General features: G+C 34.1%; 1 protein-coding gene across 2 annotated transcripts in view; it reads left to right on the forward strand.

Annotated features, from left to right (window-relative positions):
* Nucleotides 1–15,536, forward strand: part of dennd1b (DENN/MADD domain containing 1B) — a 96,031-nt gene extending 80,495 nt beyond the window's left edge. For both annotated transcript variants that reach the window (XM_088598439.1, XM_088598440.1), the window contains 3 exons: nucleotides 7,696–7,775; nucleotides 9,268–9,490; nucleotides 10,051–15,536. In XM_088598439.1, the coding sequence (XP_088454565.1) occupies nucleotides 7,696–7,775; nucleotides 9,268–9,490; nucleotides 10,051–10,593 (846 nt within the window). In that variant the 3' untranslated portion in view covers nucleotides 10,594–15,536. The remainder of the gene's footprint in view (nucleotides 1–7,695; nucleotides 7,776–9,267; nucleotides 9,491–10,050) is intronic.
* Nucleotides 15,537–16,850: the final 1,314 nt, after the last annotated feature.

Here is a 16,850-nt window from a genome sequence, read left to right on the forward strand (position 1 = left end):
GTTTTGGGGAAGATTAAACTATGAGCATGAATAGCCTGGAGTATGAATATGCCTCTGTAAGAGTCTTTATGAATCAGAATGCATGTGTTACATTGCCCTTGCAGATTAGCTTTATAGCATTCCCCTGATCCCAGTCTTACTGAACACTTGACTGTGATCCTTATTGTTGTTTACTTACAATTTCTAATGCTGACAGAGGAACACCCCTGCATGATCATAGTCTGAGAACTTTGAAAACATGGACATGAGGGTAGAAAGGGACAATGTTTCAAAGGAAAGGAGAATTAGAATGTGCACTCTCCATTGTATTTGATGACTGACCTTGCAAGCCCTGTGACTGGTTTGCATGTTTCCCATTGCCCATGCTGTGGGTAATGTCCAGTAGATGTTATGGAGACTTGCGAACGTGCCACTGCATTTACACCTGATTGTTGCAATTCAGATCCACACTTCTCTTCACAACACAATTGAGGCTGTGGGTATCTGTAATGTGCATGAATTATGGTCTTATGGATTATTGCCCTTGAGATTCTTGTGAACCTGGGGTGCCACTTTGTTGTTTGAGCACAAGTGCAGTGTGTTGGAGGAGTCCTGGAAGATGCTAAAAAATTTCCATTTAGAAAAATATGTGCTCCTTTTGAATGCCCTTCGGTTCAAACCTCCTGTTTGTGGCATAGTTATCAGACTGAGATTTCCTTGTATCTGTCTCTATAACTACCTGGCTTGAGCTCATATAAATACTTCATGAAATGATTTACATCTCAGCGTTTGTCAGTTTACTTTTGTTAAATGTCAGTATGTTTTTGTTAAAAAGTGAAAATTATTCAAAACAAAGGATTTTTATATATGTTCACTAGAATTCCAGGATATTTAATTAAACAAAATAGCCCAAAACTGTTTACAGTACCTCTGCTTAAATGGGAAAAATGTGGAATTTAGAAATTTGGATAAAAACACATTTTCTTTCCATATAACTATCATTTTTTATTTTATTTTTATCATTGCTAAGCTAACTAAAAGTTGCAGAAATAAATATCCAGTGAAATGTAGTTGTTGCAACTATATGAATCACATTTAATTGATTCAAAATTAAATAACTGACCCACCTGCAAAAAATTCAACAGGTTTGTAGTTGTGGTATTTTATTTCATGAGGTGGCCCACTGCCAGAATTCATATTAGCTGTTCAATTTTTTTTATTAGAGTTTAAAGAAAATTTAGAATAGCCTCAAGTTAAACTCATTTAACTGCTTTTATGTACAAACACTGCTTACATACTGTGGAAATATTTTTTTTTTTTGTTCTATTACTCACAGCTTTTAGTTTCACTGTAACACATTTAGTTGTGTATTAACACGTTTATTTGATATACCTAGCAAATTTAATGCGCTGACAGTAATTTAAATTCTGTACCTATAATAATAGTAATAATTCTCTCCCTTTTTCGGCTACTTAAGAACATTTGTCTAAATGTTTATTTCGAAGCAGAAGATGCCGAGACACTGTCCTCTCTGCTTGTCCTGTCATTTATTAATGCTAGACCTTACATTGTTTTGCCACGCTTTGTAGAACAATGAATACCCTACAATTTCAGATTTGATCTAAAAAAACTGCCTTGGAAGGTTTCCCTCTTAATTAGTCCAGCTATTTCCTGTGCTGTTGATGAGACTTAAATAAATGCCAAAAAGGTGTAGCTGCAAAGGTCTTCCAATTAGGGTTTTCCAGCACCAGCCAAGCTCCTCCCTGCTTTTGCGTGGATGTGATAGATCCCTGTTCAACAGTGTTATAACAGGACTCTGGGGACAAAGTGGGCACAGATTATAATGGTAAGAGGGCTGATACACAGTGTCCCAGAGAGGATACTGTTACTTCCCCACAGAGTGTCGAGGTCCTTATTGGGGAAATGCTTCATATCTATTAGGTGAGCTCGACGGACACAAATATTAATGATTCTTTGTGCACATCCACTTTCTCCTTTATAGCTAGTAAAATAAACAGCCTTGAAAGAGTTGTATCAGTTGTTATTAATTCTACCAATAACACAATATTTATTTCAAAAGCAAATATAGACATTGAATTGTTAGTTTTATATTACAATTTTTTATGTAGTGGTACAGTACCTGAAAGTGTTGTAGAACTGGACAGAATAAAACCTTTTGTGTTTGTGGCTATATCCTGAATGTAATCAAAGGATGTACAGTAAATAGTAAAAAATATATATATAAATGTCCAAAGCCATTAGAAATGGGATAGTCAAGAAAGCATTCAATGTGCAGTATTGCCATTATATTTTAGTGATGGTTTAATGAAAAGCTAATAAAATAATAAAATAATAAAATGAATAGTCCCAGCACTATTCAAATCCCCTTTTCGGACATATAGTGCTGAAATATTTTTAAAAAGAAACAACATTTTATTCCCCAAAAGGGGGGTCGTTACTATATTTTCTTAATAAAATTAACAGTGATGTTTGTGACCTGTGGTTCTTTCAAGATTTCACAAATCTATGGGGAGCAGCAACATGTGAGAATAAGGGGAGCTGCCACAGTCAATTGTTCTCTAGTTAAGATACCGCACAAGTGAGCAGAACAGATGGATAGCATTGAGCCAAGATGAGCACAAAATCTCGGCATAATAAAGATTGGTTGCTTTGAAAGTATGAACCAAAAAGGCTGATTCAAGTTTATTGCTAATTAAAATTGTTTTTTGTTCCTCAGTGTTGCAATTTGGGAAAACTCCCTTACTTTTACTGTTATTGTCCATTATCATTTTTTGCGATTTATATCGTTATATGCAAATGTTATTTGCATATTAACAAAATTACTACATTTGCCTCCTTTGTTATTGTATTTAAGGAACACTGAAACCAATTTATCCTCCAAACATATTTCATGAATGATAATTGTAAAAATAGTACATATTAAAAACGGAATAATTGAAATACATTTTACTTATGTCAGTACTGGTATAAACAATAATATGTGGCTGAAAAGGCATACTATCATCTGTAGTTATTGGTCTATTTTGTATGTTTTAATATTTACATAGTTGCCTCAGCATTGAAAATAAAATAGGACAGCATTTTCATCTCATAAAGGAACAATTTGTGTGATAGCTAGAATGGGGTGTGTAGCAACATGACAATGAAAGAAAACATCGTAGCTGTCTTCATAAATTTGTACTATTATTAAAAGTTTCTACTGTAGTTTTACAATTGTCTTGTTTAACATCATTTATTTATTCAAAAACCAGTTTGTTTTTGTTGCAAAGAAAGAATTACGTAGAAACAAGTATTCCAGACAGTGGAGTCAATACTGTGTTCATGGAGTCACCCGTGCAGTCTCCCTATAAGAGCAGGCTACACCATGGAGGAGTAGATACCGTAGGGCTCCAGTAAATCATTTTCTATATAAATTGGTCTCCCAGTCATCATTATATATGAGAATTTGTTCTCAGTTGACTTAGCCGTTAAAGTACAAGTATAAAAAGTCATAGTAACTGTGCTATTCTTCCTGATGGTTTATCACAGAATGGGAAACTCACTCACTTTGGAGAGTTTCACCAAGCTGTTTTCAATTGCTCCCAGCATGCTGCCTCCTTGTTTCACTGACAATGAGCAGTCTGGAACTACTCATCACACCTTTTATTAATAATATTACTCGTAATCTGTTCGGTCTCTACACATTTCTGGGCAATAGACAGGTAGAAAGGAAGGAATAAGCAGGGCTGAGACTGTAACTTATGCATGTTTAAGAGCAAGTGGCCGGATTCTTGCTGTCGTATACAGTCAGAGTCAAAATCTTTTATGAGGGTTATATTTAGGTTTCCGAACGCAGAAACCTATGTAGATTTAATGAATTTATGTTTTCTTCCAAAATGTCCCACTATCCTAGTCAAACACCATTTTGATCTTTTATACATGGCAGGTACTGTATCGTTCCAGAGTTGGAAAAATTGAGACGTGACAAGATTTGTGGTACTGTGTCAACCAAGACAGAGGCTTCACCCACGTATTAAAAAAAAAAAGATTTGCATCTTACAAGTTGTAATAATGTTTTATATCCACACATAGAAATTAAATTCTTATCAATATGCAGCACAAACTGCTCTTGCTGCTCCATACTGGTCAATTAATTCCAGACAGTTTTTTTTCTGCAATAAAGTTAAAACAGTGAAAATAGGGTTAGTACATATGTCAATATTTCTACCTAACTGCATTGTAGTTCTCGTATTTTTACACTACCTCTACTCAAAAATGGTTGAGGTATTTAACCCAAAAATTGTCAGGTTTTATCCATGGCAGAAAAAGATTTCAATATTAAAAAAGTGTGGTCCAACATAAACTGCTATTTTGTAAGCCAATTAAGTCAAAGCATAAAAGATGCAGAGAGAAACATTTATATTAATCAACTTGAGCTAATCAATGTAAATCTTAATTACCACTTGTTAGGATAAACAAATGTGCAGCTATCTGAAATATTGTTTCAAATAGTGTAGTTTAACATCTTTAAATTTAATAAATAATTGTTGGATGTATAGAGCTTCGAAAAGTAGAAATAATTTTGAATGAAAATTTGAACATTTTAAGTACTTTTTTATTAATCTTATCACCTGATTTCAAGTCTGACAGTTACTTTCTTCTTTTTCATTGACAGGAACTCAAATAATAGTATATCTGTCCTTAGTGTTTTTGATATATTAAGATACTGTAAGTGAAATACTAAAACTGGTTTGCCCTTCTGTACCAAAACTGCCATCTCCTGGTATATCTTTAATAGTGCAATGAATATGAAATATTTCAGGTCCGTAGCATTTTTAAGTAAAAAACTCAAATTTTCATTAAAAAATAGATTAAGCTAGTGGAATTTCAGGGTAGTGGATCTTCATTTGTTTGATTTACCACTAATGACTTTATTTGAGGGATTCTTGAAGAACTAAAAAGACTTGGCTGAAGTAGAAACTTGGCTCATTTCCTTGTGGTTTGTTTGCATTTTCCAGGCATATCATAATCCAGACTGCCAAAACCCAAGATCAGTAGGAAACAGGATACAGAAATACCATATGTAAAATAACATAAACTTCTTGCCTTTAAACTGCAGAGCAGAAATATTGGCTGTAATATTAGTCTCCATAGTCATTTTATTTAATCGATTGTCATAAAAAGGTTTATTTCTGAACTTCAGAAATCTTAATGGTTCCAGTTTTTATAAAATGAGGCTTGCAATCCAGAATGAATTAGTATTATAAAAACATGAAATCAATCAACATGTACCCATTAGGAATGGAGCAATTTTAAAATTCTAGATAATCTTGTCATTGCCTTGGACTTTATTTTGTTGTGCAGTAAGCAATGGAAAAAAAATGGAAGAATGTTACTTCCATTTATTCTTTAAAAGGAAAAGATTTATACAGTGGAATTCTGTTAATATGCTATTTTGGTGTAGGCATGTTACGTAAAACTATCAAGTTATTCCCCTAGAACAATACTGCTGCCATGGTTTGTTTTGACTTCCTGTTATTACTTCCCACTTGTATAAGACAATAACGTGTGTGTGTGTGTGTTCACGAGACGTGAATAGCTCAGTCTGTTTTCTGTGTCTGTAGGGAGGTGTTAGACAGGAATCAGTGGAGTTGGATCGGTTAATAAGGTTTTGGCAACTCACAGTACCATCTACACATGGCTGGTGTGAAAAGTAAATCAGTAATACTGTAATATCAATTCAGTCCCTGCGCATAACCTACAGGAGGTGTGTGTTTCATAGTCGAGACATTGCTTAGTAAAGCACGCTACAGTGGGATACACCAAGAAGTGAGCCCGCAAAGCTGATTTTTTTGGCTGAATTAAGGGGATAAAAATAAGATTTTTTTTCCCCCTCCAAGCTAGTGGTTTGGCCAGCTTCAGTCAAATGGCCCTGCCTTTTTATTTCATTTATGTTTTTTTTTCCTCCTCTTGGATCAAGCTGCACATCAACTCAGTGTGGGAGAAAAATTGAGTCATCCATTACAAAAGAAAATCATTTTTCCATTTGCACCTCTGTCTGTAAATTGGCTCTAGTTTGAAATGAGGGATTATTGACTCTGATCAAGTAAAATCCAGCCTTCCTTACGTTTGACATTTGTGTTTGCTGTAGTACAAACTAACATCTAGTTTCAATTATAAGGCCATTGTTATATTGTTATTATGGTTTTAGACAACTGATAAAAGACAAGTTAACTACTACCTGCTAGTATCCAAAAGACTGGACTCTGAAAATGCTGTTTTCTACGCAGATGAAAATCATGTGAAATGATTCCTTCATAAGGTACAAAGGTATTTTTTAGTTATATAAAATTCAGCTATGCACTGACCGCATTAGTTTTTAATGATAACAATTTTGTAATGTAGTTGTTGTGCTTTCTTCTGTTTATACTATGATGCTTATGCCATGATCTTTTAATATTTGATCTTCTTTTTTATTTTTGCTTTGTACTTTTTAAAATATATAATGAGTGGTCTCGAAATACAAAATGAAAGTTGCTACTACTCAAAATCTTTAAAGCTATTCTAAACACAGCTTTTTGTAAGGAATAGAAAAATAAATACCAGAGTAATTCCCTTTGTTGTGGTTACAAAGGCCATGTGAGGTATGCTGACTATAACATTAATGATGAAGGAAAGAGAGTAGCCTCGCCTTGTTTTCATAAAACTACTTTGGTTTGTGCCCTCCACAATATGCTAAATTACAGAAATTAAAAGGATAAATAACTGCAAACAGCATGACATTACCGTTATGTAAAGTTCTCCTAAATGAATCTGACAACATTTTGCAGGTGCATTTACAATTTCGCTTTGCAGAATACTGCTTGTAGCCAAGATTTACGATTCTGACATAGGAATCCATTAAAACATTTTTGGGACTCACAACCTAAGCCCTCTGTAATCACTTTCATTATAGCTCTTAGCTACCAGAAAGCAGGGCAATCAGTTTTGAACATATGTTCTTGTTTATTTGAATGGCAAGAGTCTTAAATGGCCAGCCAGCACATACATTTCTCAACTATTTTCACTGAGACAGTTAACCCTGTCTGTAAGGCGTTTCTTTACTGTGCATAGTGTAGATATGAATGTAATAACTGAATAAAGAAGAAAACAGCTGTCACCTTCTCACTGAAGGCACAAATTGTGTATCTTTTCAAAGATTCATTTTAATCTTCATACAAAAGGCTTTTCCAGATTTTTATTACTTTTTTGTAACCTCGGTATTACAGTACCTTGTGATAGTTAAACATGTATGTATGTCTTTAGAAGAAATGATGTTAATTACAAGTAACTCCTACAGTATGTAGTCGATATGAACTGTTGCAAATCAATCCATAAATCTGACAATTTTACGGCTGTAAAACAATACAAATATTAAAGTGGTTTATTTTACAGATAGGTCATGTTGGGATCCAGTACATCGTGACATTGGCAAGGGGTTTTAAAGACACGTGCCTAAGGCTATAATATCTAAAGAACTCTGTTCTCTTTTATAGTGGGCTACAGAAACTTTCATGAGTAGTAAATTTGCTGCTTGATCATTCTGAGCAAAGACATAGATATAATAAATACCTGTAAAGTTACCATAATAATGATGCGGTCTTTCTGTTAATGAGTCATTTTATGAAACATGAATGTTTTAAATAGTTATAATTCTTTTTTTATTTTTGTATACAGAACTATTACAAAAAAACAACCATAATTATGGGCTGTCCAGACTTTGCATTAGATGAAGATGAACTTGATACAGCAAGCAAGTAAGTAATTCTCATCTGTCTTCCAATTTTATAGAGCTTTACCCAGTGAGCAGATTTGTAGTAGTTTTCACTATGCATGCGTTGGCACCTGGGTTCTGGCCTTCTGCACTCCTTTGGTTTCTCAAAATATGTTCCTGCACCCCTTATCAGAAATCGTTGAAATAGGCCGTTGTTTTTATTCCTAAGATTTATCGTAACTATTGTTGAAAGAGATTATACATGTATTTAAATGTTGCAGTAGAATTAAGAATACATGGAAAAAGGACACACATTTTTTAATGTTTTTAAAGGGCTTAATTGGTGTTTTCGGTGATTTACCTTCTAAAAAATCTGGCATGTCTCACACTTCCAGAAAGGGCTTTTCACACCCCCAGGGGGTGCAAGCACCCCAGGTTAAGAACCACCGATCTCGTATCTTAGAAAAGAGCTTCAGCCATTGTGAGAGATGTGTTTCATTCTTGCTCCTCCTGTAAAAAGGCAAACACTTATCATGAGTTAATTCTAAATAATAAGCATGAATCATAGAATAGTCAATGTTTTTCCCCTATAGTACTTTGTAGACTTTAATAGCTCTTTAGAATTTGATCAGATCTACAGTTTTCCACTTTCATGTTTTCTGGGGCAGGGCAGAGTAAATGGTTGTGCTCTGAGCTCATAACTGGAAGGTCGTTTGTTCAGTTTCTGTTATGCACACTGCTGTTGTACTTTTAAGAAGTGTTTTACCCGCACTGCTCCAGTATAACCATTTCTGTGAAGCAGTGACCCATCCAGGGAAGACTCATATACCCTCTGCGTAACAGAAACTGGGCTAAAACTCCAACCTGATCAGCCTCTAGTTTTTAGTTTTTGTTTAAATTGTATTCCTTTATTAAACCACGTAAGTCGATTGAGACCATTGTTTTCAGTAATAATTTGAATGTGGACTTTTAAACTTTAAAAGTGATGTAGATTAAGTACTGAAATTACAGCACTACATGCAATGTCAAACCATTCTCATAAAATGGCATAACTATTCACAGTTTCAGAATTATTTTATGCAATTGTTTAAGCTGTGAATTACTTTTTTTGTGAAATCTAAATGTGATGTGATATTGAGTAACATTGTTATTAAAAATACCATTTTATCACTCTTCGATTTTATTCCTTTATGTATTAATAAGAATTAAAAATGCAACAAAGGAGTTTGAGATCTAATGCCGTTCAGTATATATGGTATAGCCCAAACAGCTAAGAAACTCAATGGAAGAAATGATTTCTCTCTTTGGTTGTATCAAGACTGACCTCTGGTGGCGTTTAAATTCCACACTTCAAAATCTGTATCCAATTCTGAGGTTTAAATCAAGCTGTTTAATTAAGTAGTTAAAATTTTTATTTTGCCAGTTTTAAACTTCCAGTCAGTGTTTTGTCATCATGAACTTGGAAATTATTCTTGCCTCTGTATTTGTACAGCAGGATAACTTTATAGTTCTGTTGGCTATCTTTCCGTCTCTAGGATTTCTTCAGAAGATAGTGGAGAACTCCATTCATATAATGGTGACAGTGACGACTCGGACTCAAATGAACTGAACGTGGACACACAGCACTCTGGTCAGATGGACTTGCTTGGGGAGATTTTAGACACCCTAAGCACAAACAGCTCTGATCATGGAAAGCTCTCGGGAGCCAAGAGCTTAGATTTCTTCAGATCAATGGATGATATTGACTACAAGACTGCGGTGAGCTGCTTTGAATTTTCTTGCCTTTGGAATAACTTCGGTTTTGCCCTGTGTTTTCTGGTAAACAAGCTCAGTGCTGATGTAGGGCTTTGAAAACCTGTTGTTTTTCTCAGTTATTCTCAAGTTTCCATAAAATGCTGAAATATGTATTGTAGGTATTGGTAAAATGTAATACTGATTTTTTGCCTGTCTCTTCCTGTTGTACCTCATCTGGAGCAATTCTCTGCCCCGGTATTATGTTTGCTTTGAGAAGCATCAACAGTGCGCCCCCTATCTGTCTTTTGCATCCACACTTGTGTATATATATTGAGACACATTAAAAACAAAACAAATGCAGTGGTTGCAATACTCATTGCAGTGTCTCTCAGTAAAGATAACTATACTGTAGAAGTACATCATATGCAGTTTGTGTATAGATCTGAAATCCACAACCTATGATAATCATCCTCCTTTTAACAGAACATACCTCAATCTTGCAACTATTGACAGTGTGGCATTTACACTCAAACAAATTGCTCTGTACTTCATTATTTAACTTCTTTCATTGTTCCTTTTTGCAGAACAAATCGAACACACCTAGTGAGAGTAACCTTACCCAGTTCTGCACAGGTGAGAGCGAACAAAGGGGTTGGAATCTGGGGCAGGATGACAGTGCGCTGCATGGGAAGCACTTACCCCCGTCCCCAAAGAGGAAGAGTTGTGGGGGCCAGAGGGACTTTTTGCACATAGTCACTGAAGAAAAGAGCGTGTTGCCTTGCACTCTTCAAAATCAGGATTTGCCAGAAATCACTGTTAACTTTGCTTCACCAGCGGATTCTCAGGATGTTTCCTGTAGTATCGTCCGCAGAAACGTGCTACGCAGACAAACACTAAAATCCCACCCAGAAAATGCCCTCCAAGATGAACACGGCAAACGGACAGCGCGGCAGCCATCGATTTTAGTGCCATGGGAGAAGGGAGACACCCAGGAAGAAGACCTCATAGTTAGAAGAGATGAAAAGGGTCTCTTGGAAGAGATTGAGTCTGTATACCACCTGAGTTCTGCTTTTCACACTGATCTACAGATTTCAGAGGTTAACAGTAAGCCTAGAGAGGAGATATGATTATGCCACAGAAACTTTAAGGTTAAGGGAAATATTAGCTTTATATACCCAGAGTCCCTAAGGCACAGGGAACTTATTAACATATTTTCTTCCATCTCATTACATTTTTAGTTTCTTTAGCTTATTTGCATTTATCCCCTCTGGATGAAGAACATACTGTAATTAATAGATGTAGCAAACGCATCCTGTACTGTTGATATTGATACAAGAGGCTTCTCCAGAAAATTCTGATCTTGAAACAAGCTAGTTTACCTATTGCCCTTTAGATGGAAGTTAAAACTTCAAATGATTTTGAATTAAGATGTTAGCACAGAACAAAAAATCTTCCTCTCTTTCAAATGGAAATATGTTTTAGTACACTATCATTAAAAATAATAATCATATTGCAAGATGCTGAAAAGGGATTTTCTTTCAATTAGTGTGTACATTTTCATTTTTTAAAATTTTATTTCCAATGTGTTCATTATTTCTATGTCTTTCAGAGTTTTAATTTATACTGTATTTTCATTTGCAAAAGATTATTTTAATGATTTTGAAGCGGTACAAATTTATGTCTGTGTTATGCCTGAGCAGTCTTGAAATGGGAAGTGATCTTAATAGATCTAAGATGCTATTAAAAACAATTAGGTTGTGTTTTCTATACAGATGAAATTATTAAAGACCATACTAGATAAGCCATAAGATAATGCCTTAAAGTTTATAATCAGCTGAAATAACAACACAGTGTTACTTCTGCATATTAGATTTAGGACACTTTAATCTAATTTGACGTTCAGGACAACCTGTATTTATCCTGTTGTGATGCTTTTCTTCAGTTGTCCTAAAGTTCATTTGTATGTACATCTAATGAGAAATATTCACAATAGATGTATAACAGTGATTAGGTAATATTAAAATGGTTTTCCGGTGTATTTCTCAGGTTGCATTCTTCTGTTGTGGCACCATCAGCCTTGGTTGTTTCACCCCATCAGTAGATAAACTAGAAAATACATGTTTGAGCAAGTGTAGTCATAACTGAAAGGCGCATTTCTCTTCCAGAGTGACCTTCCATGAGTTCTTTTAGGTCTCTTTGTCATACTCCTCTGTTTCTTTGGAGAAAAATGGCCGTCATTCTATTTAATGTGCCATCCCAAACCTTGAGTGGAAATAGCAACTTAAAGAATTAGTTCTCAGGAAAGGAATGCCTCATTTTATTAATTTGTTTAGATGTTGTCCTGCTGAATTTCTTACTAGTGAATATATCTTCACTGCAAAGCATAGTCAAGAGGCAATTTCCTATGAGCTTGATATACATTAACTGCACACAATATCACTTTCTGCAGTAGCAAAATGATGCACTTCCTCAAGTGCTAGATTTTACTACAATGAGCAATGTTTGAGACACAATAAGACAGCAGCATTGTGCAGACACCAGCTTTTTTTAATGAAGTAATCTCCTATGGAGAAGATACGACCTACAGTTATTTCCACTAAATGTGGTTTTGGAGTTAATCCGCTTGCACTGCACATTTGGATGACAAAATGTTTGCTTTCAGTGAATTAATTAATGTTACATACCAAAAGACACTTGAACTGTAATTTTGCAGCCTTTAACTGTAATTTGCCAGCCTTGTCCCTTAATTACTGAGTTGAAGGAGATATTTTAAAGTAAACAGATTCTCTTAAATAGATGACATTTGTCCATATTTAATGTTAGTGTCACATTTTCTAACGTAGCTGTATATAACATTGTCTTTTATGTCCCTTTATAAATTTATGCTTATGATTGAAGCAACTGTTCAACATGCAGGATAAATAGGTCATGACTTTGGTCTGTTTTCATATCAGCTCTGGGCTGAAATAGTGAGAACACTGATGTGGAATCATGTTTCATCTTCTTTAGATTTTTAAATTATCTGGTTATGTGAGACAACATATAAAAAAACAGTTCTGAACTTATTGACTAAAACTTGTGATGACCTCTACTTTTTAAACCTTCAGCCAATGAACAGTGTCAAGGGCATTTCCTGGCAACATCAGTAATTTCACTATATGGTCTGACTGTAGTCTTCGCTTACAAGGTAACATCTTCCAAAATATGGAATTGTGAAAAGAGCTACAAAGAATATTTATTTTAAATCTTCAGTTACACTTGCCATGAACACTATCTGGTCGTTTAGTATATGTAACTGTCTTTGTGTGATGGAGAAGATTGAGAACAATATATTTAATCAAGACCCATTTAGAATAAAATGATTCAATAATAAGCATTATTCTAATAAAATAATCCTGCCCTTTGTTTCAACATTAAAGAACCATTTGAGTAGTATGTTTTTAATTATAACGCACAGTGTTTGCACTGTAAGTTGGTAGAAGTAAGCTTGATTCCTCCTTTTTAATTTATTGTTGGTTTTTATTTTAGAAGTCTTAGTGTTCTTGTCATTATTTATGTTGCTACACTAATATTTTGATTGTAGTCATAATGATTTCTCACTGTAAAAATGTCCTATTGCTTTGTTTTCAACTGTGTTGAGACATCCAGTATTTCTGAATTGTGTTTGAAAAGTATTCTTATGAAAGGCATAATACTGTAAATGCAATAGATACATCGGTGTTGTATCTGTTGTTACAATTAAGGCTTAATGTGTGCCTTATATAAGTTTTTATCATAAAATACAAATATCTATTTATATATGCCAATAAAGACCTACAATGAATGATGCTATTTGATGCAAATATGATGGTAGTCTTCCAACGCTTTACTTTTAAAAGATCAATTATGATTTCTTTACAGTTTTATTTTTCAATTTTAATAGGTTTGGATCAATAGTCCATAATTGTGCAATCTAGTTTAGAATGCCTAAACATAAATGATAATATTTGTTTTTATAGTAGCTTTAAACCTGACAGGAGTATGCGATCCATTTTTTGATGTCTATACTTCAGTCTGGATCATACCAGTATGTTACATTTTATAATGTTCTTCATATTATTTTGAGGTACCAGGTTTGTGGTTAAATCTAATAACGTTTTTTTTCTCGTTTGATGCAAATCTGTAAATAGTGCCAGATAAATGTTTTCTGTTTTGGTGCTTTTTTTCACAACCATCTCATTGTGTTCCATTAGGTTAATATATTGTCAGTTTTATGTATTGAGCATTATTGTTATTGTATCTCTAAGAAAGGAAGGTGTGAGTCAGACTTTGCTTTTCCAACATAAACAACTCTTGTGTGAGTGAGGTTCAGTTTTATGAAGAAAAGTAAAGACTAATTTCCCAGATATGTGTATCTGGTTTACTTCAACCAGATTTCTCAGTTAAATATTCTTTGGGTAGGGTACCTTTTTTTGCCAACGGAAGTAAGATTCACCTTAAATTGTTAATTCCATAACACATTTTAGCATTTGTTGTCTTCAAAAATGAACACCATTAAATTAACTCAATGTTTATAAAAATACTTAAGATAAAAGACCGATATATTGCCACTCTAGTATTACCCTTTATAGCTGTTCTGTTAACGGTTTTAAAAATGTCCAGGTTAATATTTGTCTTATCAAAAGTAAGTTTAATTGTGCTTATTGTGTATACAATCACAATTTAATGTTGCTTTGCTGAAGGTTATTGCTGTAATTGAAAAAAATGTACTTTTGTCTGCATGTTTTTGACATTGTACCTCTATGCTTAATTCTTGGTCATACCTTGGTTGCCTTTACTCCTTAAATTTTTAATCGTAATAGTTCCTGCTTGTGAAAAAAAAACATTGTAAAGCATTGTGGAAAAACAATGTGGAAACCATTAATATTGCCCTTGGCCAGATGTACTCTCTCACTTCTTCTGTGAACTTCCATTTTTCAGAAGTATTTTTCCTGAGTTTGGAAAAACAAGACCCTGGGCACCCACAGTTTTATATGAGCAAATTAGCAAGCTGATAAATAAACAGCAACATGCAGACCATAACAACTCATTTTAAACAATGCAATAATATTTTCCCTTTTTTACATATGCTGTTTTATTACCAGATCTGAGTCCCTGGACATTCTAAAATGTACATTTTATAAATTCCCCATTGTAGGCTTACATTTTTTGTTGTTGTGTGCATATAGTTTATGATTCTGTTTTATCATTATAAATTACTCTCACTGTGTTTTGTGGTCTCCTTCCAAGGTTCCTGTCTTTCCTGGGTTTTTACTGCTAAATGTTGCTTACCTGCTTTATGCAGCCCTATCGTCCTTGCAACTTAAAAGCGAAAACTAGCATTTTTTCTTCTGTAATTCTGATTTTTACTGAATATCTTTATAGCTGGAGTACATTACGATCACTTTATGGATAAATGTCTACTTGACACAATATGAGAAATTGTCTCATTTGAAAACGTTCTCATTTTTCAATATTAGGTTCCTAATTGCTAATAATAATGCTGGGTCAGAAAAATAAATTGTTCCGGTTGCCTCATATTTCAAGGTACATTTTATAATCTTGATCCTAAGAACCTGTCGAACGAGGTACAATGAATAATTGCATTTGATCTGTAACATTCTGATAATTTAGATACAATATTACTGTTTCTGTGTAATCAGTGTACAAGGTGATATTGAGATTTGTAAGTTCATGAAGAAAATCTATGATTGCTAAGAATATTTGTTGCATATCAATGATTACTTCACACACAGTGCTCTCTGAAATAAATGGTGTTAGAAGATTGTACTGTACACATTTTACATAAATTTAAAATGAACAAACTTTTTTAAAAGGTGGACATTCACAGCTATGCTGAATTACAGTGCTGATATTAAGTACTGATACCAGTTCTTTCATTTTTTTTGACACATGCATGCTCTGATTTGAGAATAGACAAATATATACAGTGTCATCTCTGATGTACTGTTGTATTTAAGGGTACAAAAAATAACTCTGTCCAAAAGGCGCTCACTGTGAACTTTGTAAAAAATAAATTTTGGATGCTTAATATTTGTCTCTTTTTTCAATTTTAGGAAAGTGCATTTAAGAACATTTTTTAGGAGTTAGAAGTATATGCATTTAGGATGCAATACATGCTTCATACTGTAGTAGTTTACCAGTAATTATGTTCTGTACATCACATTTTCCTGATTTAACAGCTCAATCACAATTATAAAAAAGACAAAATCAAGAATTGGTGATAATTTGAATTCTTTAGGATGTATTTGACAAGACTACTATTTTGCAAGGCAGTTAATTTTATATAACATTGTTTCAGTCTGTTGGAACCATAATATTAAAAGCAGATTTGTACTGAAAGAAAGTAACATTTAAGAACCATTCAAGTTTTTAGTAATTAAATATGAACAAAATCATGAAATAAAGATTACAAGGGTTTCCAGATTGACGTTAAATCTAAAATACATTGGAGCTATATTGGAATATAATTAGTACAGTTGGTGTAAATAGACTTGCTCCTTTTCTGCAAGTATTTTACATTAATAAGTAATCTGTCCTTCTTGGGGTAGCTATAAATTTGAGATGAGGTTCCGAAGACAGAGGAGGAACAGGCTTAATTCTAATGCAAGTAAATACAACTGCATCACTTTAATTAAACTGTGAGAATGATTAGACTTTTCAGTCTTTATTATTAGCATTATTAGCATTTCTAACATACTGCATGGTCAAAGGGAAACAATTTAAATCAAATGTTTGCACTTTTGCCAAAGTTTAAATGGGATTGCAGCTGTTACTGGTTTTTGGCGAGTGAAAATGTAAGGTGCATTTCTGAGCACTTAGGTTATACCTTTGCCTGACCTGGTCAGTAGCTAAGCAGCGGTGGGCCTTGCCAATATTAGAATTGCAGACCCTAGAGGAATAGCAGGTAGATACTGTAAGTAATGTCTGAACCAATGTGGTGAGTGGACAATGGACTATATGTGGTGCTGTCTTTTGAATGAGCTGTTAAACCAAGCTCCTAATTTTTTGTAGTGTTTGTAACAGTAAGGATGTAAGTCCCAGTTTCCTGAATAAATTCCACTTTGGACTTGCACAATCTGGCCTCCCTAAGTCGCTTTCATCAACTGCTAAAGTAATTTTACCTGATCTGCTGTGTTGTGGGGCAGACAGCACAATGGCTACCACATCTAGATGCACTTCAATGGTAGATGAAGTGGGTCTCCTCCTATGTGTGAAGTACTTTGAAACCCTCAGGAATGAAAAGCATGGAACCATTGCAAGGTATTACTACTATTATTGCATTGATTCCATAATGGAAAAAAAAAAAATCACAATTAGAAATGTACTCATTACGTCAAGGCAT

Source organism: Lepisosteus platostomus, chromosome 11 (genome assembly GCF_059453375.1).
Source record: "Lepisosteus platostomus isolate fLepPlt1 chromosome 11, fLepPlt1.hap1, whole genome shotgun sequence".
Classification (NCBI taxonomy): domain Eukaryota; kingdom Metazoa; phylum Chordata; class Actinopteri; order Semionotiformes; family Lepisosteidae; genus Lepisosteus; species Lepisosteus platostomus.